This window comes from Carcharhinus amblyrhynchos, chromosome 2 (genome assembly GCF_965287045.1).
Source record: "Carcharhinus amblyrhynchos chromosome 2, sCarAmb.v2.hapA, whole genome shotgun sequence".
Lineage (NCBI taxonomy): Eukaryota > Metazoa > Chordata > Chondrichthyes > Carcharhiniformes > Carcharhinidae > Carcharhinus > Carcharhinus amblyrhynchos.
In genome coordinates, this window is record NC_137325.1 from 146,760,228 (window position 1) to 146,783,362 (window position 23,135).

Below are 23,135 nucleotides of genomic sequence, written 5' to 3' on the forward strand. Positions count from 1 at the left end.
TTATGAATTCTCCCATTTTTGACTGGAAGAGGCCTACATTCATTTTTGTCAATCTTTTTCTCTTTACATACCTATAGAAACTTTTAGTCAGTCTTTATGTTCCCCAATAGCTTACTTTCATACTCGATTTTTACCTTCTTAATCAATCCTGGGTCCTCCTTTGCTGAATTTTAAATTACTCCCAATCTTCAGGCTGATTGTTTCTTCTTGCCAATTTATTTACTTCTTCCTCGAATCTCATACTATCTCTAGTTTCCCATGAAAGGCATGATTTGGCCACAATTCCTTTACCACTCTTGCACCAAACAGGAATATAAAACTTCTGGAGTTCACCTATTTATTCTTTAAATGCCTGCCATTGTCTGACCACTGTCCTTCGTTTCAGTTGTCTCCCAGTCCATCATGGCCAATTCATATCTCATACCATCATAGTTACCTTTGAGATTCAGGACCCTGGTCTCAGAATCAACAACATCACGATTCACATTGACAAACTTCTACCATATTGTGGTCACTCACCCCCAAGGGTTTTTTCACAACTAGATGCCAACTAATCCTTTCTCAATGCGCAACAGCCAGTCAAAATGCCTGTTCCCTTGTTGATTCCTCAAAGTAGTGCTCCAGAAAACTGTCCTGTACGCACTCCAGAAATTCCTCCTCTATTGTACTGTGGCTAATTTGACTCTCCCAATCTATTTGCAGATTAAAGTCACCCATAATCACACAGATGTTCCTTTAATACATCCATCTCTGATTTTCTGTCTAATGTTTTTCCCAACATTACAATTAATTTGGTGGTTTGTATACCAGCCCCATCAATGTTTTTTGCCTCTTGTTGATTCTTAACTTGACCCGTACAGATTCAATATCATCTATGTTAATATCTTTTTTCAATATCCTATCAATATTATATTTGATTAACAATGCTACTCCACCATCTTTTACTTTCTCTGTCCTTTCTAAACACTGAACAGCCCTCAATGTATAGTTCCCATCTTTACTCACTTTGGAGTCATGTCTCTTAAATATCAACTATTTATTACCCCCTTTACATCTATCTGTGCAACTGATTCATCCATTTTGTTGCACATGCTCTGAGCATTCAGGTACAAAACCTTAGGGTGAGAACTTTTAACGTTTCTTTTCCCTTTCCTACTTTTTTTTAAACTCGGTCCTTATCTGACTCTTTCTCTGCCCACCTGTTTCCTTATTTTTCTGTCTTTTCCTCTTGTTCTTAACTCCCCCTGCTCTGAATCCTTGCAAAGATTCCCAACCACCTCCCCGCCCCCCCATCATATTAGTTTAGAACATGTTTTAACTGCTTCAGTGTGCAGCATGGTGGGGCAGTGGTAAGCCCTGTGTTTGTCAGAGTCAGTGCAGACTTGATGGACTGAATGGTCTCTTCTGCACTGTAGGCATTCTATGGTTCAATCCACTTGGCCACTTCGCCTCCTTCAACTGGAATTGACTCTGTACAATATCCAGTTCTTGCCAAGTCTTACCTTTTTCCAGGTCAACCTCAGTAAGCCAAAGCCACATGCCTGTAATACTACTGCCGTCCCACAAGATCCTCCCCTGTGGAAACCTCACCATAACCCACTCCTTCCCTTCGGTAAAACCTTAAAACCCAAACCTTTCTCCAAACTTTTTTAGAAGGATGGTTAACTTGGAAAAAAAAATCTGATCATTATAATAACGTTGTGCTATGTGATGGTGGGTTGAGGGATAATTAATCTCCAGGACACAACAATTAGCTTCTATTTAGTGCCTTTCGGGTAATAAACATGCTAAGGTGCATCACAAGGTCATTAAAAAAACACAGTATGACACCAAGGCACTTAAGGAGATATTAGATTAAAGTTTAAAGGTGTATCTTAGAGCAAGAGAGCAAGGTAAGGAGTTATAGGGAGGAAACAAAGTCTACCTGACAGGACAGTTTGGGATCCTCAGTTTTACCTGTTATCTGAAAGGTTCAAATCTTTACACTCACCATTTAACACAGAATCCTGCAGGGAAACAAGGTAAAGGTTTCTTATTAATAAATCAAACATTTTGAGATGTAGCTTCTGGTTCTGTTTATTGAAGAATTTGAATGCTAGATGGAACACAATGGAGTAATTTTATTGCACATTTCAGACTCCCTATTGCCTCCAACTCCGCAAGCTTAAGAAGCAAATTTCATCAGGTTTTAACATACATATGTACAAATAAATTAACAATGGCTCTCAATGTGTTTACATCTCCACAATTTGCTATAAATCCAATCACCAATGGTCTGATGAGAGATGGCAGGGAGGACACTGTCCAGCCAGTGAACTTAAACCTACCATCATATCACATCCTTGGTACAGAAATTTCACAAAAACACTCCAGCAGTTAGTTAGAACTGTTCACAGCAGCAACAAGGAATAAAAAGCCAGTTCTTGAAGGGTCTCTAATGCATCAGAGGGAGAGACAGGCCTGATTACCAAATGCAGATGTGGCCTGAACATATCCAGTGACCTTGGAACCGAACTGGTAGGTTTTCATCAACATTCTTAGAGCTACATCTGATTGGCAACAGAGGCATTCCATGAGGGGTGAAGGGCAATTGTCAAATGTATCTTAAAAACATCAGCTCAATTTAAACAAATGTTCTCAGTCTGCAGAAGGGCCTCCAGATAGACAGCAGCAATGTGATTCTACATAGATCATCATGTGTGCAACACAGCAGAGATGTGGGGATGCTTTTCTCCTCCTTGTCAATTCACTCCACTTCTCACAGCCACTATCTTTTGGCCCCGTGTGCGATTGTTACTCACTAATGTTTCACCCAGGCAGCTATGATGTGCAAGAGAGTCTGGAGGGTAAGTATCAACCATCTCAATTTCACCCAACATCTGTGTACACACTATCCAAATGGTGGAGGAAAGGAGTGATTGGATTTTGGCTGAATTTTCTCCCCATAACTCTCAGTCTGGTCATTAATAGAATCCCTATTGCCACCCTAGCCAAGATCAATGAACCGTTGCTTAAACATACACCACCAGTGGAGTAACTGAAATGTGTACCATACACAAAGTGCACTGCAGCAATTCCTAAACCCGCAAATCTAGGAAGACAAGGGCAGCAAATGCATGAAACACTATCACCTTCAAATCCGTCTTGTGACACTCTCTTTTGAAGGAACACAGAAATTAGTATACAGATGCAGCAAGTAATTAGGAAGGCAAATGGCATGTTAGACCTTTATTGCAAGGGGATTGGAGTACAGGAATAAAGAAGTCTTGCTCGGGTTGTATAGGGTTTTGGTGACACCACAACTGGGATATTGTGTGAAGTTCTGCTCTCCATATTTAAGAAAGAATACATTTGCATTGGTGGTGGTTGGAGCAAATGTTCACTAGATTGTTCCCGGAGATGAGGGGGTTGTCTTTTGGCGACAGGCTGAGTAAATTGGGTCTATTTTCTCTGGAGTTTGGAAGAATGAGAGGCAATTTCATAAAAACCTACAAAATTCTGAGAGGGGTTTGATAGGGTGAGCACCAAGGGATTGGGTGTGATTTTGCCACCCATTCACGCCACACTCCACTGTTGGAGAATTAGGCTGCAAGCCAAACCTCCATTCACTGGAAAATTCTGCTGGCGGGAACGTTTGGAAAATTCCACTGTTTCCACTGGTCAGGGAACTAAAACATGGGATATGGTCTCAGGATAAGAGGACGATCATTAAGGACTGAGATGAGGAGAAATGTCATCACTCAGAGGTATGAATCTTTGGAATTCTCTTCCCCAGAGGGTTGTGGAATGCTGAATATTCTTAAGGCTGGTACAGATTCTGGTCTCGGGGAATGAAGAGATACCATAGAATACCATAGAACCCTACAGTGCAGAAAGAGGCCCTTCGGCCCATCGAGTCTGCAATGAACACAATCCTACCCAGGCCCTACCCCCATATCCTTACATATTATACCCACTAATCCCTTTAACCTACGCACCTCTTGACACTAAGGGGCAATTTCTTAGCATGGCCAAACAACCTAACCCGCACATCTTTGGACTGTGGGAGGAAACCGGAGTACCCGGAGGAAACCCACACAGACACGAGGAGAATGTGCAAACTCCACACAACAGTGACCCGGGCCGGGAATTGAACCCAGGACCCTGGAGCTGTGAAGCAGCAGTGCTAACCACTGTGCTACCGTGCCACCCTGGGTGAGAAAATGGAGTGGAAGCCCAAGGTCAGCCATGATGGCATTAAATGACAGAGCAGGTTCAATGCGACAAGTGGTCTACTCCTGCTCCTATTTCTTGTGCCCGTTGCCCGACTTGGGCAGATATCATCATTCCTTCGCCAGCAGTGGGTCAATATCCTAGAACTCCTGACTTAACAGCACAGGAGGGCGCCTTCATCATAAAAACTGCAAACGTTTAAGGAGAAGGTCCACCATAAGCTCGAAATGCCAGCCTTGCGAGTGAAGATAGTACCCAGAGAACATTAAAATCTCAGCACAGATCCTGAGCCCCTCCTGGACAATTAGAGAGCAGGACCATTGTGTCCATTAGGTGAACTAGGTGGGTGCCAAGGACTGTATGTATGAAAGGACAGCAAAAAAAAAGTCTGGCTTTTAAACAAAAAAACAACCAAATGCTGGCTGGATTTGTATTGAGACACAGCAAATAGTTTCCACTTCCCACCAGATGAGGTTTTTTGCACTGAAAGGTATGGATTGTATCCATTACTCCAGCTGTGTTTTCCTTTTAGAAACAGTGGTAACATTTTATCTTGATCACTGTCTTAATAGCTTTTTAAAATGACTTGTGGCACTGGTTGGGCCACCTAGTGTGGTCATTGCGACAATGTACTAATGCATATCCCTTAACAAGGTGTAAACTATGGTATCTTTTTTTAAATTAGTAATGCTCAATATGCAGTTAACATAATGCAGACTGCATACAATACCCTGATAAATAAAGATTAAAACGATCCTGCATTGGCTTTTTAAGAGTCTCTGTTGATAAAACTCATTCAACAGTTTGTGTTTTATTTCTGTCCCAAAATGTGGTGTGTGCTCGCAGGTGTGGAGTGGGGTGGGGGGGTGGGGAGGGAGTTGGGACAAATTAGCACAATAGAAGCAGACGCTACTACATTTGGTAACACATACAGAAATGTAGAGCAAATATTTTAAATTAAGTTTTTGACAAGGAATCAAAGTCTAGTAACTGAACAGCAATCATTTTTAAATTCTAACATTAAAGGTAGCTTTTTAATTGCATGTGGTTATCATCTTAGTGCAGAGCTGATGAAACTTGGCAAGTCTGATACAACATTTTGAAATCTCCTATTAAATAGCAATAAGCCCTCTGCGCCATAATCTAGCTTAACCACTCATCTAAAATTTGTAATAATAAAAGCAAAATTGGATGCTGGAAATCTGAAATAAAAACCAAAAATGCTGGAAAATCTTAGTTGGTCTGGCAGGATCTGTGGAGAGAGAAACAGATTTAACGCTTTGAGTAATAATGTAAGATGTGGTGTGCACTGCTGCCGGTACATCTTCATTTGCTGAAAGATGAGAGGAGGGGAGGCAATGGCCTAGTGGTATTATCGCTAGACTATTAATCCAGATACTCAGTTAATATTCTGGGGACCCGAGTTCGAATTCCACCATGGCAGCTGGTGGAATTTGAATTCAATAAGAAAATTTAGAATGAATAACCTGCCTGACAACTATGAAACCATTGTTGATTGTTGGAAAAACCCATCTGGTTCCCCTTAGGGAATGAAATCTGCCATCCTACATGTGAGTTCAGAGCCCCAGCAACGTGAGAGTCAATGTGCTTGACTCTCAACTCCTCTCTGAAACAGCTTAGCAAGCACTCAGTTTTAAGGACAACTAGGGATGGACAATAAATGCTGGCCCAGTCAGCAACACCCATGTCCCACAAATGAATAAAAAAAACAATAATGCAGCATAACATTTTTCTTAATGGACATTCTAGATCCTTTGTTATTCCAACATCAACAAATATCTAGTCAGGCTAGAGTGTACTTCGTAGGTGACAAATATTTCAGGGGTTTTTTTTTGAAACATATAACTTGCACTAGTACAACTGTTGATTTCCAATTTGGATATTTTGTTCCACATGATCACAAAGGGGTTGGATATCTTGGCACAATGTTGTATTAGTGAGATTAAGACAAATATGAAAATAAGCAAAAGCGGATTCTTTACTGGGAGGGGAAAGAACTGACCACAGAATCAATAGCTTTGAATTACAATTCGGAACTCATCACAGTCAAAGAAATTGATTTTTAGGGTTGCAAATATTTTGAAATAGCCAGATAATGTTCGTTATGTGAGACTGCAGAAATAAAAGAAATCACAGATGAACATTTTGGGTAGTTTCAGATAACACAGGAGTAATAGCCACTTGCTTGTTCAACAGCAATGATAGGAACTTCTTAGTGGATTGAGGCATTTAGCAACACAATTTCTTTAGTATTGTGAAGGAAAAGAAGATGAAGAGTGAAAAATTGTTGCCAGAGCGATTCGAGTGTCTTGAACATTTCCTCATCACATCAGTTCTAACTTGATCTGCTTCCTGCTTGTTAATCGTACACTTGAACATCCCCCATGCAATGTAGAGACTGTAAATCTCATCATTGTTTAGTACATCAGTGTCCCTCCCAAAGTCCAAATTTCTGGTATTTGAGCCATTGTGTGATAAGAATGAACAAAAGTTAATTTGGAACTTTTCCTTATTGTTTGTTTGTCTACTCAGCACGCATGACAAATTGGTAATGCTAGTTCTGTGTTTTCAACCAAAGTTCTTGGTTTACCTTGAGTTTTTGATTTGATTTATTAATTTCACATGTATTGGGATACAGTGAAAAGTATGGTGGCAAAGAGGCCGTTGAGTTCTGAAGGTTTGCCTAGGGTGGCAAATATCTGACAAAGAGCTAGCATTCGTACAACACCTTTTATGACCTTCAGACATCCCAAAGTACTTTACAACCAGTGATACTTAATATTGTAATGTGAGACACAAGGCAGAAAACTCCTACAAAGAGCAAATCAGATAATGGCCAGTGTCTGTTTTAGTGATGGTGGGAGGGGGTTAAATTTTGGCCAGGAAGCCAGGGATAAATTTCCTGCTCATTTTCAAAATGGTGTCACAATATTTTTTATGTCCATGTGAGACCGCAGACAGAAGCCAGATTTAACATTCCATCTGAGAAACAGAACCTCCTACACTGGATTGTCAGCCCAAGTTTGTGCTCAAGTCTCTAGAGTGAACATCAACACACAATCACGATACTGAAGGTATTTGGTGTTTGGTGCTACCAAATGATCCACAGATAAAGACACTGGAAAAGGTTCATTAGAGGTTGACTAGAATGTTGCCTGGGATGGAGCATTTGAGCTACAAGGAGATTCTAGATAGGCTTGGATTGCTTTCTGTAGAGCAGAGAAGGCTGAGGGAGACATGATTGAGTGGTATAAGATCATAAGGGGTATGGGCAGGGCCAGCAGGGAGCAGCTGTTCCCCTTGGTTGAGGGGTTAATCACGAGGGGCACAGTTTTAGACTGAGGGGCAGAAGATTCAGAGAAAATTTGAGAAAAAAAATGTTTTCATTCAGAAGGTGGTGAGAATCTGGAATGCACTGCCTGGGAAAATAGTGGAGGCTGGAAACCTTACAATCTTTTTAAAAAAATTGGATGAGCACTTGAAATATCATAACATTCAAGGATATGGGTCATGTACTGGAGAATGGGATTAGCATGACCATAGTGATAGATTTGTCGGTGCAGACTCAAAGAACAAAGAACAGTACAGCACAGGAAACAGGCCCTTTGGCCCTCCAAGCCTGTGCCGTGCACTGGTCCAACTAGGCCATTCGTTTGTATCCCTCCTTTCCCAGGCTGCTCATGTGACTATCCAAGTAATTCTTAAATGATGCAAGTGTGTCTGCCTCCACCACCCTACTTGGCAGCGCATTCCAGGCCCCCACCACCCTCTGTGTAAAAAAAGTCCCTCTGATATCGAAGTTATACCTCGCCCCTCTCACCGTGAGCCTGTGACCCCTCGTGATCGTCACCTCCGACCTGGGACAAAGCTTCCCACTATTCACTCTATCTATACCCTTCATAATTTTGTACACCTCTATTAGGTCTCCCCTCATTCTCCTTCTTTCCAGGGAGAACAACCCCAGTCTACCCAACCTCTTCTCATAGCTAAGACCCTCCATACGAGGCAACATCCTGGTAAACCTCCTCTGCACTCTCTCTAAAGCCTCCACATCGTTCTGGTAGTGCAGCGACCAGAACTAGACGTAGTACTCCAAATGTGGCCTAACCAGTGTTCTATACAGCTGCAACATCAGACTCCAGCTTTTATACTCTATACCCCGTCCTATAAAGGCAAGCATACCATATGCCTTCTTCACCACCTTCTCCACCTGTGCTGCCACCTTCAAGGATTTGTGGACTTGCACACCTAGGTCCCTCTGTGTGTCTATACTCTTGATGGCCCTGCCATTTATTGTATAGCTCCCCCCTACATTAGTTCTTCCAAAATGCATCACCTCGCATTTATCTGGATTAAATTCCATCTGCCATTTCTCCGCCCAATTTTCCAGCCTATCTATATCCTGCTGTATTGTTTGACAATGTTCATAGCTATCCGCAAGTCCAGCCAGCTTCGTGTCATCCGCAAACTTGCTGATAACACAAGTTACACCCTCTTCTAAATCATTAAAATATGTCACAAATAACAGAGGTCCCAGTACAAAGCCCTGCAGAACATCATTGGTCACAGACCTCCAGCCAGAAAAAGACCCTTCAACTGCTACCCTCGATGGACCAAAGGGCCTTTTCTGCACTGTATTATTCTATGACTCGCAGAGGCATTCAGCCCCATATTCTTGCACCACAATTCAATCAGATCACTCCTGATCTGTACTTCAACTGCAATTACACATCTTTAATCCCTATGTCTCGATATCCCTGCTCAACAAAAATCTCTCGACCTTAGCTTTGTAAGTGTCGCTCTCCACTCACCAGATAACCTCAGAATTACCATGAAGACTGCTGCTTTCAGTTATGTGGCAGTGAACGGCACTGATACATGCACGATAGGTATGCTAGATGTCTGGGTACTTGAGCTAGTAAAGGATTAACAGGACTCTGACAGTAAACTGGGCTTGAATATTAGAGGCACACATAAATAGACAGCAAAGTATTGCATATACCACATAAGATTAAACATTGATTCAAATTTAGGAAACACATAAAAAGGGTCATTGTTTACTGGCGGGCACCTCTCGGGGCTAGCAATGTTATTTTCTTGGTAGAGAGAGGTGTTTTTTGGTTCAGATATAGCTGCCTGATAAAGGTGATCAAATGGACCAAAACAAATGCTGGAAAGTCTCAAAGGCCAAAACGTTGCGAGATTTCAAGAAATTAGATGTAGCCCTAGGGGCTAAAGGGATCAAGTGATATGGAGGAAAAGAGGGAACCAGGATATTGAATTTGATGATCAGCCATGATCAAAATGAATGGTGTAGCAGGCTCGAAGGGCTGAATGGCCTACTGCTGCTTCTAGATTCTTATGTTACAGGGCTGTGATTGGATGATGGGATTTTAGTTGTAATTCAGTTACTGATGAATGAGTTTGATGGGCTGGGATTTAATGGAGTCTCAGAAATGGACTAGATTGGGGGTGGGCCAGCATAATTGCACAGGAGGCTACACAGCCCAATCCCACCAGTGGGAAAGCTTAATCAGCAATGGGAATGGTTGATTTGGGGGAAATCTGACCATTGGCCATTAGGCTCATTATTGAGCCACCTAGAGAGTATTATCCCCAAGGCCCCCAGGATTTATTGCTGGCTCAGGAACTCTCCCACATTCACACCGATCTCTCATGCTGCCAAGTTTACCAGGGGTCTCCCCAGAGGGATTCCTCTTTCACAGGCCTTTCATTCCTAATCAAGGCACCCGGCCTCAGGAAGTAGGATGCCCATTGAAAGCTAACATCTTCCCTTGCATCTGACCTTCACCTGCTAAGTCCCAACCATCCACTACCTCCACTCAGCTGTCTCCAGGAACCCAAGGTGATCCCTTATGAGGACACACTGAATTATGATCAGGTGCCAGCCTCCAATTTATCACCATCTTTTGGAGGAAGAATTTCTCCGCTGCTGAGGACTTAATTCTGTGAGAATGCTGACACTATCCACTTAGGTAGTTAATTGTACTGAAATAGAACTGGGTGACCCTCAGGGAGAAGACATAGGTTTCCCATCTTTTCTCCACCGGTGGATTGAATCCATGTGGTGTATATTAAATTCTGCTCATATTTTGCTGGCTTTACTGTCAACCACAAACTAAGTGTGTGTCTGTGCATATACGAAGGCCTCCATGGATGTGCGTGCCTCCACATCTACGCATACATCACTTCATGTGTCTCTCCACATGTATGTGTCTACGTTTCCACAAATGTGCAGGAGAGAAATTCTAAAGTGGCTTGCCTTTGTTGTATATCGATATACATCAGATTGATTCCATACTCTGAAGAACTAATGACTTCAGAGCCTGCAACGCATGGCACAATGTTTATATAATGCCTAAGGATGTGTCTCAAAGAAGCACAGACCCTCACACTTTACAATGTAAAGTAACTGATGTCAAAGAACAGGCTCCCTGTGATAGAAAGAGTGTTTAAAGTCTAAAACACGAATAAGGACCCAGTCAGTGTTGATCAGGCAGTTACACCCAGTGTATGCCCAGACATGGGAATGGGAAAGTGCAAGGCACCCAATGATAGTTACTTTGCAGAGATTATGATTGCCTGTACAATGTATTAGGTCGTCCTCACTCCCAAAATATAAATAGGCATATGCTCTATGCTTTCACTGAACCCTGCAGCACACAGCAGCTGCAGGAACAGATCAGCCTTGGTTAACCAGTACAGCTTACAACATAGATAGTGGTTTAAATCTCAGGTTCTTTCCATTATAGCTACATTCACACTGATTTCCAGAATTCATGTTATGGAACACTTTGCTGTGGGCTCCAGTTTTCACATAGGATACTACATAGCCATGAGCAGTCATGGTCTGCAATTTAATCAAGGGTTTGAGTGGTAGCAGGTATCAAGGTGCGAGTGACAGGCTGGAATCTAAGCGAGCTGTTTTCTCCATTGCAATAAATTTCTAGTGGTATGAGCCATACTGCTGACCTGCAAATAATTCAGCACTCAGCAGTATCGCAGAAAGCATGGAATTACCGGTGTGAGGAACAGAACCTCACTGAGGCAGTGTGGTGAGGTGTACTTGTCTAAAATGGAAATAGGAGCCTTGTTTGGAATAGATGGAACTTAATTAAAGAGATGACACGGTGGTTAGCACTGTTGCCTCACAGCACCAGGGATCCGGTTTAATTCCAGCCTCCATGTTAGCTATATGGAATTTGCATGTTCTCTCCATGTCTGCATGGGTTTCCTCCAGTTTCCTCCCACAGTCCAAAGATGTGCAGGTTAGGCCATGATAAATTGCACCGTCGTGTCCCAAGGTGTATAGGTTAGGGGAATTAGCGGGGTAAATATATAGGGTTATGGGCACAGGGCCTGGATGGGATGCTCTGTCAGAGAATTGGTGCAGACTCCTTCTGCACTGTTCGGATTTTATGATTCTATTTGGTATTCAACCCATTCTCAAGAGGACGGAGGCTCATGGAAGTTATTACAGGAAAGATTAAAGTTGTTTCTTAGAAGAGACCACCAAAAGGATCTAACTGACACTTCAAAGAAAGCAAACAGTTAACACAAGTTAATCCATGTCAATTTGGCAACAGTGTCAAAAAGCAGTGGCCCCAGTTAATTATTAGAGTGACTGGGCCTAGAGAGGGAGGTCCAACAGGCACACCACTGGATAGCATCAGTGGGGGCAATGTTATGAGTTAAAAGGGACAATTTGGCATCGTTCTGGAGAAAGAAGTGATTGAAAGATAAGAAAGAATCCAGGAACATAGGAATTACTGGACCAAGATCATGATATGGCCCCTTGCTATCCTGATAGTCACATGATGTAACAATCATGGAATTATTAATCAGTAGCAATCAGTCTCTATCCATGAGTCTACAACAGATGCAGACACAAGGTGAGGAAAACCCTTAGTGGTGGAAACCCTAGATCCAAAGTCACCTGCACCTCCCACACAACTTTCATCACGTGATGTCTCAGATTACTCACATCACGTCCCTAAGTGTGGTTTTCTGAAAGGTGGAAGACACCAACAGTCTTTTCCTGTTCTAACATACAAAATGCAGCACAAAGCTGTAAAGCAGCTGGAGCCTATCAGGGAGCATCACTATGTCCATCATTGGGGTCGGTAACATATTGAGCATCAGCTGTTAGCAACATTCTAGCAATAAGAACTCCTATTAGATATTAGTGACGGACAATTAAACTTCAACAGAATTCAGTGACTCACAAAGGATTATGTTAGTTAATGTTGTTTCTCTTGCCACATTCAATGTGATCCCATCTTCTCTAGACTCCTGATAAAGGAACTCTTCCTGGCTCAGGGAAGTATCTCCAATTAACAAAGCCACAGACACTGATTACACTGTTCATATAGTGTGCCCTCCACAGCCAGCAGCCCAGTCCAGTGTGATTACCAAGATGTTCTTGATGTTAAACATCATGGACAGCGCAGAAGGCCTTTCAGTCATTCAATTTCACTAACAAAAGCAGATCAGTTTCTAAATACATTGTCACCACTAACCCAAGCTGAGCAAGATTCATTGCCTCAATGCCAATGACAAAAAAAGGCAGCAAATTTAGTTCTATCTGAGCCACCAACATTGAAGTTTTTTTTTTAACTATCCAAAACACAAAATAAAAAGTTTCAAATGAGAAATTTTGGGACTGGATGAAACAAGGTAGATTTCTCCTCTGGTGGGAAAACCTTGCCCAAGGGAACATAATCTTAAAATTAGAGGAGGGAAATCGGAAGCATTTCTCCCCGACACAAAAGGGGGATGGAAATCTGGATCTTCCTCATCCAAAAGGCTAGCGATATTGTAACAATTGAAATGTTTAACTCTGATATCAAGGGATCGGGAGTAAAGACGAGCCCACCAGTCCTGATCTAATACAATGGCAGAGCAGACTTCGGGAACAAATTGCCCTCTATCTACTCCTACGACCCTATGCTATAATGTGCTTATTTACAACACTATGTCCTCTGTACAGCCCCCTCCCTCTTTAAAGTATTTACAACTAGACCAGGTACCAAGACACAAGCCATGACCCAATGCACATTCCATCAACTCTGGTCTTGACCATCCATGAAAAGTGGCAAACGGTCCATGAGCCACCAAATTTTTTAGCTGTGCAAATCCTTAGCTATTGTTTTGTATTTCTTCCAGTGAAAATCTGTGATAATTTTGCACATTAAAAAACCCAAGTTTTTCAAAACCCCTTTGCATTTCCTCAGATAATAAAGAAGTCCATGCAGCAAGAATTGGACAAAATTCTGGCTTGGGCTGATAGTGATGCAAATGTTTCTCGACAATAATCATCTCAAACAAGCAAGGGCCTTATCACCTCCCTTCCACACTGACCTGTGAAATCCTCCATCATAAACATCCTTGAGTTAATTTAGTTTAACGATATTGATTGAAGGATAAATATTGGCCAGGGTGTAAAGGGGAACTCAGCTACTCCAGGGAATCTTTCATGCCTGTCTGAGAGGGCAAATGAGTCCTCAGTTTAACCTCTCAAACAAAGGGTGGGAAGACAGTCACAAGCTTGGAAAATGTAAACCTTCTGTCCTCTCCTTCAAGGACATACCCCTCTGTGTCTCTATAGCTCTTCTATGTTTCTACAGCTTTTGGGGTTAAAGGGATCAAGAGATATGGGAGGAAGGGTGGATCAGGATGTTGAATTTGATGATCAACCATGATCAAAATGAATGGCAAAGCAGGCTCGCAGACCCAAATAGCTTACTCCATCTTCTAATTTCTACTGAGATAAAAGTCCAGTTTTACACGTATCTGGTCATGAGAGACTCTGTAGATGTGCTCATACAAAACTTCTCAATTTACTCTCTACAGTAACAGCCAAGTGCCCCACAGGTCTGAAGGACACTAGGTTCCCTCTAATCTGGAATGAATTCACAATTCCACTCTGACAAGTCACACAAACCCAAAAATTACCTCGCTTTCTCTCTCCACAGATGCTGCCAGACCTGCTGAGTTTTCCAGCATTTTTTGCTCTTATTTTGAATTCACAATGACATTGGTCTTACATCGATAAAAGCAATCAAATGGAAGAAAATAAATGCTTACTGGTTTTCAATTTCTTTAAGTGGTCCTTGGCTGCATAATTGGCAGGGTAGGAAGTGGAGGGAAAGGGCTTGGCAGGGTTTTTGACTGGTCCACAAGTGCACCTCCCATTTTGGCAGAGATTGTAAACGGTTAATGTAAGGCCTACATTTACTGCTCCTTAACATAGACTTTTGGCACACTGCACCTTGTTTCGATGGTTGTGTTCCAGCAGGGATGTCTCTCCCAATTCAGCAGGCCATAGGTAGGCTCTGCCTCAGTCCCTGGTTATGGAAACAGCTGAAAAATAAACTCCGGGGCCCATTCCACTGCTGAGTTTACCACAGCAAAAGCTGCTGCACCCAGGGTTGCTGTCAGTCCCCACACTGCCATCTTTACCAGTTGGCTGGCCCGCACTGGTGCTGCCTCAGTGCTGGCAAGTGGTAGGCAAGATTTTCCTTTGAACTGTTTGCGAAGTACGGCATCAGGGTGTTGCTGGGAGGTTGCCATTTGGAAGTCCTGGAAGGTGCTGATGGCGATGCTGCAGAGGAAAAAGGGAAACAATTAACACAAGTTGATCAGCAGAAAAACTTGAGAAGCTGGATTGTTCCTTTTTGAACAGAGAAGGTGAAGGGAAGATTTAACAGAGGGTAAAATGATGCGGTGTTTTGACAGGGTAAGCCATTTAAAGCAGCTGAAGGGTTGTTAACCAGAGGATGCAAATTTAAAATAATTTTCATGAGAGATGAGGACTTTTTTTTTAAATAGTCAATAAATTCCAATGATTTGGAATACACTGCCTGAAAGGATGTGAGAGCAGGCAGAGACCATAATGACTTAAATTGGATAAACACCTGTAAAAGGAAAATGTTGCAGGGGTTTGAAGATGTGGAGTGTAAAATTAATTGGATCACTCTTAAAACACCGCACAGCCATAATGGGCTGAATGGCCTCCTTTCTGTGTTCTACAATTCTATGATTCAGATTCTTGGGCCGTGTTCTCAAGAGCTGAGTTCTTGATTTGTGTAGTTCAAGGAAAGTGTGATGCAGTGAAATGCACAACTAGATGTCTTTGGTTTGTAAATGTGATAGCGTGCTTACTACTGCATTCCCTCTGACAGAACATCAATACTGCACTTATCTTTACTACGCTGGGATGAAAAAAGGTTACTTGGTCCACTGAATCTATTTTCTCTGCACATCACTGCAACTTGTTGCAATCTAAATAACCTTAACATTTTCCACTTTTATCGTGATATTAAAAAAATTCAAATTTCAGATCCCTGTTTCAAATTACTTTTCACTAATTTTAAATATATGCCCTATGGATCTACCTCCTTGGTGTATGTTGAAGTAACATTCTGCTTTCAGCTTCTCACCATAATGTTTATTATATTTATGCAGTTTTATTGGGTCCCACTTGCCACATTATCAAAAGTAAGCTTTTCTAGAATTTCCTAAACTTGTGATCAGTCTTGAATAGTAGGTTAAAAACTCTTGGGAGAGGCAGAAGAAAATTAATCCACATTGCCCGCATGAGGCAAAATAACAACATACAGTGCATCTTTAGCAGTGTAAAAAATCCCAAGAGCTAATCTTCGGGGAACAGACAGAACAGGACCTCCAAGGGACACTCCAGGAGCGGAGTTCAGAGAACGATATGGGACCAACAAAGATAGCTGATTAGTAAGTCCTGGTGAGTATTTTCAATCTATTAAAATAGTTCACTGCTTAATACTGAGGTAGGGACTGAAAAAGATATTGAATAATACTGTACAATTATAATAGAAGTGTTTGATAAGAAATATGGTTCCTAGCTAACATAAATAAGGCCCATTGTTAATGTAACCTTTTTTTCAAAAGGGATTAACAAACTTAATCGAGAGAGACATCATGGCAGGAAACCACAGACCCGTGATATACCCCTCCTGCACAATGTGGGAAACGAGGGACACTGCGATGTGTGCAGGTGATGTGTCCAAATGCAGCTGTGTGTTGGGACCCTGAATTGTGTTATATACTAACGATTTGGACGTGAATGCAGGAGGCACGACTGGAAAATCTGCAGATGACATTGGCCAAGCAGTGGATAGTTAGAGGGTAGCTATGATTTCCAAAATGGGTTGTTGGAGAGGGCAGTAAAGTGGCATATGGATTTTAACATAGGGAAGTGTAATGTAATGCATTTAGGGAGGTCAAACAGTTATAGGGAATACAAAATAAATGGGAATACACTAAGAATGAAAGATGAAGTGAGAGATCTTGGTGTACAAGTACACAAGTCCATAAAGGCAGCAGTTCAAGGAGACAAGGTTGTAAACAAGGCATATAGAATGGTCTCCTTCATTGCGAAGTATAGAATGTAAAAGGATATCATGTTGGAATTGTATAAACACTGATGAGGCCACAACTGGAGTATTGTTTCTAGTTCTGGTCATCACATTACAGGAAGGATGCAGTGGGACCTGGGTATCTTTGTGAACCGATCACCGAAGATAAGCATGCAGGTGCTGCAGACGGTAAAGAAGGCAAGTGGTATACTGGCCTTCATTTCCAGAGGTTTTGAGTACAGGAGCAGGGATACCCAGTCCAACTCCGCCTCTCCACATCAGGAGCAGGGATGAGTTATTGCAATTGAAGCCACACCTAGAGTATTGTGTGCAGTTTTGGTCTCCTTTTCTGAGGAAAGATATTCTTGCTCTTAAGGGAGTGCAGCCAGGCTGATTCCGGGAATGGCAGGACTGATATATGAGGAGGGATTGACTAGGCTGGGATTGTTTTCACTGGAGCTCAGATGAATGAGGGGGGATCTCAGAGATTTACAAAATTCGAAGAGGACTAGACAGGGTGGATGCAAGGGGGATATTCCCAGTGGTGGAGGAATCCAGAACGAGGAGTCACAGTCTGAGAATTCAGGGTAGATCATTTAGGGTGGAGGTGAGGAAACACTTCTTCACACAAAGAGTGGTGAGCCTGTGGAATTCATTACCACAGGAAGTAGTTGAGGCCAAAACATTGAATGTATTCAAGAGACGGCTAGATATAGCACTTGGGGTGAATGGGATCAAAGGTTATGGGGAAAAAGCAGGATTAGGCTTTGAGTTAGACGATCAGCCTATTGAATTGGATGATCAGCCATGATCGTAATGAACGGAGGAGCAGGCTCTAAAGGGCCAAATGGCCTCCTCCTGCTCCTATCCTCTATGTTTCTAGGTAATTACTCTTAGGAGAGTGTGCAGAGGTGGTTTACAAGAATGTTGCCAGGCCTAGAAAATTGGAGCTATGAGGAGAGATTGTATAGGTTGGGGTTATTTTCTAAAGAAGGCTGATGGCTGACTTATTGAGGCGCACAAAATTAAGAGGCAAAGAGATAGATTGGACAGGAAATTATTTCCCTAGGTGAAGAATTCTAGAACAAGAGGACAAAGATTCAAGTGACAGAAGGTGTAGAGGGGACATGAAGAACTTTTTTTTTTACACCAAGGGTAGTGGATGTCTGGAAATCACTGCCCAAGTTTCTACTCCAGTAGAAGCGGCTGAGGGACTTCACTGGTGCATTCTGGGAGAAGTCAGACCAGCAACATTTACCAAGAAGTGGGAAGCGGAAGATCTGGTGTCAAGGAGCAGTAAGACCGAAACACTACATTAGTGTTTCTCTCCCTCCCTCCTCTCTTAACCAAAAAAAAAAGGCCACTGTGAGATGGTAAAAGTGAAAGTAAGAGTTTTATAAATTTTCTCAAATAATTTAATTGGTGCTCAAAATGTCGGTCAATAGGGTTAGGTGTTTCATTTGTGAGATGTGGGAGATCCGTGACACTTCAGCGTCTCGGATGGCTATGTCTGCAGGAACTGCACACAATTACAGACCACATGGATAGGTTAGAGCAGCAGTTGGATGCACTTAGGAACATGAAGGAGGCAGAAAGCATCATAGATAGGAGATTTAGAGACATGGTCACACCCAAGGTGCAGGCATACGGATGGGTGACCATCAGAAGAGGCAGGCAGTCAGTGCAGGAATTCTCTGCGGTCATCCCCCTTTCTAACAAGTATATCGTTTTGGATACTGTTGGGGGAGATGGGTTATCAGGGGATACTGGTAGCAGCAGCCAAAGCAGTGATACCACAGCTGGCTCTGTTGTTAAGCAGGGAGGGACAAGGAGGACTAGAGCAATAGTTATAGGGGATTCTATAGCTAGGGGTGCAGATAGGCATTTCTGTGGAAGTGAAAGAGATTCCAGGGTGGTATGTTGCCTTTCTGGTACCATTCCTGGTAAACCTATGTGGTTTAAATGTCAACAAAGAATGACAAAGAAGCTGATAAAGAAGGGTAGGATAAACTATGAAGCTGGGCTACCGCTTAATATAAAAAAGGAAAGCAAGAGTTTTTATAAAAAGGAAGAGGCTGACTAGAGTGAACGTTGGGCCCTCAGAGGATGAGAGGGGGGACTTAGTGGTAGGGGATGGGGAAATGGCAGAGGCCTTGAATAACTTTTTTGTTTCGGTCTTCACGGAGGAGGACGTGAATAATTTGCCGGGTGTTAGCGATGGAAAGATGGTAGGAGTGGAGGGCCTGAATGACATTATTGTTACTAGAGAGGCAGTGCTCGACAGACTGGAGGGACTGATTGTGGACAAGTCCCCAGGACCGGATGGAATGCATCCAAGGGTTCTGAAAGAAATGGCGGAGGTGATAGTGGATGCCTTGGTGATTATTTTCCAAACGTCGCTGGATTCCGGGGAAGTGCTGGAAGATTGGAAAGCGGCTAATGTTACGCCGTTGTTTAAGAAGGGTGCCAGGCAAAAGGCAGGGAATTATAGGCCAGTTAGTTTAACATCTGTTGTAGGTAAAATGTTAGAATCTGTCATCAAGGAGAAAATAGCAAGGCATCTTGAGGAGAATTGTTTGATAGAGCAGACGCAACACGGTTTCGTTAAGGGGAAGTCGTGTCTGACAAATTTATTGGAGTTCTATGAGGATGTGTCTAGGGCGGTGGATATGGTGTTTCTTGATTTTCAGAAGGCGTTTGATAAGGTGCCTCACAAGAGGTTATTACAGAAGGTCAGGGGGCATGGAGTTGGGGGTAGGGTGTTAGCGTGGATAGGGGATTGGCTGTCAAATAGGAGGCAGAGAGTGGGGGTCAATGGGTGCTATTCGGATTGGCGGTTGGTGACTAGTGGAGTGCCCCAGGGGTCGGTGCTGGGGCCTCAGCTATTTACCATTTATATAGATGATCTGGAGGAGGGAACTGAGTGTATGGTGTCGAAATTTGCTGATGACACCAAGATTGGTGGAACAGCAAATTGTGCGGAGGGTGTGGAGAGTCTGCAGAAGGATCTAGATAGGCTGGGCGAATGGGCCAGGAACTGGCAAATGGAATTTAATGTTGGCAAGTGTGAAGTTGTCCACTTTGGTAGGAATAATGGTAGGAAGGACTATTACTTACATGGCAAAAAACTGCAGCATGCGACGGTGCGGAGGGACCTTGGGGTCCTTGTGCATGAGTTGCAAAAACCCAGCCTGCAGGTGCAGCAGGTGGTCAGGAAGGCTAATGGGATGCTGGCCTTCATAGTGAGGGGGATTGAATATAAAAGTAGGGAGGTCTTGCTGCAGCTGTATAGGGCACTGGTGAGGCTGCAGCTGGAGTACTGTGTGCAGTTTTGGTCGCCGCACTTACGCAAGGATATTTTGGCCTTGGAGGGAGTGCAGAGGAGGTTTACTAGGCTGATACCGGAGTTGAGGGGGTTGAACTATGAGGAGAGGCTGAATAAACTAGGCTTGCACTCGTTAGAGTTTAGAAGAATGAGGGGAGATCTCATTGAGACATATAAGATGATGAATGGGATGGACAGGGTAGAGGTGGAGAGGCTCTTCCCGCTCAGAAAGGACAGAAGGACTAGAGGGCACAGCCTCAAGGTAAAGGGGGGGCGGTTTAGAACGGAGTTGAGGAGGAACTTCTTCACTCAAAGGGTGGTGAATCTCTGGAATTCTCTGCCCGTTGAAGTGGTGGAGGCTGCCTCGCTAAATATATTTAAGACGTGGGTTGATAGGTTTTTGACAGGCAAGGGGATTAAGGGTTATGGGGAGAGGGTGGGAATGTGGAACTGAGACACGACAGATCAGCCATGATCTTATTGAATGGCGGGACAGGCTCGAGGGGCTAGATGGCCTACTCCTGCTCCTATTTCTTACGTTCTTACGTTCACTCGCTCAGCCTATCCAGCTCCCTCTGCAGACTTTCCACACCCTCCGCACAATTTGCTTTTCCACTCATCTTCGTGTCATCAGTAAATTTCGTCACCCTACACTCAGCCCCCTCCTCTAGATCATCTATATAAATGGTAAATAGCTGAGGCCCCAGCACCGATCCCTGCGGCACTCCACTAGTCACCAACTACCAATCAGAATAGCACCCATTGATACCAACTCTCTGCTTCCTATTAGACAACCAATCCTGTATCCATGCTAACACCTTACCCCCAACTCCGTGCACCCTAACCTTCTGTAGCAACTTTTTGTGAGGCACCTTATCAAACGCCTTTTGAAAATCTAGAAACACCACATCCACCAGTTCCCCTCTGCCTACCGCACTAGTCACATCCTCATAGAAATCCAATAAATTTGTTAAACACGACTTCCCCTTAACGAATCTGTGCTGTGCCTGCTCTACCAAACCATTCTTTTCTAGGTGCCTCGCTATTTCTTCTTTGATGACGGATTCAAGCATTTTTCCAACTACAGACATTAAACTAAGCGGCCTATAATTTCCTGCCTTTTGTCTGCTACCTTTTTTAAACAGCGGCGTTACATTAGTCGTTTTCCAATCTTCCAGCACGTCTCCGGAATCCAGTGAATTTTGGTAAATAATCACTAAGGCATCCACTATCACCTCTGCCATTTCCTTCAGAAACCTGGGATGCATTCCATCCGGTCCTGGGGACTTGTCCACCATCAGTCCCATTAGTCTATCAGAATAGAAGGATATGGTCCCCAAAAGGGTAGGTGTTTTCAGTTAAGTCAGGCAGCATGGTCGCTGCAGGCTTGGGGGGCTGAAGGGCCTGTTCTTGTGCTGTAATTTTCTTTATTCTTTGAGTCGGTAGTGGGGGCAGAGACCCTAAATTCTAAAGTACCTGGGTCTGCACCTTTCGTACTATTAGCTACAGGCCTATGGGCTAGTTGCAGGAAGGTGAGGTTAGAAAGGACACCTGGATGTCCTTGGACTGGCACGGACTAGATGGTCCGAATTGTCTCTTGTGCTGTAACTTTCCTATGGTCCCATGGTGCTTCAAGGCAGCATTACCAAATAAAATTTATCACTCAGCCACATAAGGAGATATGAAGAGGTTAACAAAAGATATGTCAAACATTTTAAGAAATTTCTTAAACGAGGGAAGGCAGAAAAATGGAGAGCGATTCACAGAGGGAATCCCAGAGTTTAGGCCTTTGGCAGTTTCCAATGGTGAAGCTCAGAAAGTGAGTGGATGCATGAGGTGTCAGAATTGCAGGAGCACTGAGAACTCAACTGTTTAGGATTGGAGGAGGTTAGAGAGATGGATGATGATTTCAGCAGATGAGCTAAGGAAGAGGCAGGTTAGACGATGTTAAGGAGATCTTGGTGATGGAGGAGATAAAGGAATGGAAGCTCAGGGTCAATTAGGTGCCCAACCTGTGAACAGATAAGTTCAGTCTCAAGGGTCTGTTTCAGTTCCACAACAATGTGCTGTATTAGTCTTTAAGTTGTAATTTTCTTTTAAAGGTACTGATCCTTAAATTCACAAAAACTGCTAGGAGGGTATATCAAGGCAGCACAAGGAACTTTTTATGGTTTAAATTAGGGGATCAATAACTAGTAATGGGTACAGCAGTCCGTGACCAGAATAATCAGAAATGTGACAGGGCTTAATGGAGCCAATCCAAAATAATCAAGTAATAATGTAATGGGACAGTGGGTTTGTGTGTGATCTGGTCACAGATTGGCAGACAGGTCAATAACCAGGGAGCTTCAATTTAAACCAAGTCAGAGAAGGATTAAAGGAAAGTTGAGGATTATTTTTTCACTTAAAGGCTGGTGAGGATCTGAAGCTCTCTGTAAGAATAGATGAGGCAGAAGTTCTCATCACATAAAAAAAACTTGGATATGGACTTGAGGTATGGCAAACTACAGACTGCAAACCAAGTGGACTTCCCAGTCTGTGCCCTAAATCTGTTTGCATCTCATTGGAGCTCTGGAATTTACACAGCCTCCATGACTCTATATCGATCCAAAGGCAAATAGCAAGACTTCAATTCAATTCATTCCTTTTGTGCAGAAGGAAAGATTTTGCTGTCACTAAGCACACTCTTACAGAATTTAGAAAATGAAGGGATAGTATTGCTACATCAACTAATATACATGATTTATAACTGAGTGATGAGATTTTTTTTAATTCTTCATGGGATGTGGGTATTGCTGGCTCACTGCCATTTACTGATCAAACTCTCATTTATTGCCCATCCAGAGCTGAAAGGAGGTTCACATTGTGGAGAGCACACCATGTCCAAATAGGTACTAACGCCAACTCTCTCAATGTCCTGATAAGGAGCAGTATCTAGAAGATCTGCCTTATATTGTAGTAATTCAGCAATTCAATCACAAGCTTGAAACAGATCCTGGGAATTCATCAGGATAGAGAGTTGGCTTTAATAGCAGATGGTAGGTTAGGTTTCAGCTTCCTGTGTAATGGGGAATAACATCACTGACATTAAGGTTAGATCGATAAAAAGGCAGGTCAAATTACACCTACTGGCAAAATGAATGCTTCCCATTTCTGGTGTTAAG

At 42.9% G+C, this 23,135-nt stretch overlaps 1 protein-coding gene across 1 annotated transcript in view; it reads right to left on the reverse strand.

Annotated features, from left to right (window-relative positions):
* Positions 1–2,081: 2,081 nt before the first annotated feature.
* Positions 2,082–23,135, reverse strand: part of LOC145359345 (TBC1 domain family member 20) — a 62,904-nt gene continuing 41,850 nt past the window's right edge. Inside the window, exon 8 of the mRNA XM_080213948.1 lies at positions 2,082–14,857. Coding sequence (XP_080070074.1) covers positions 14,605–14,857 — 253 coding nt within the window. The 3' untranslated portion in view covers positions 2,082–14,604. The remainder of the gene's footprint in view (positions 14,858–23,135) is intronic.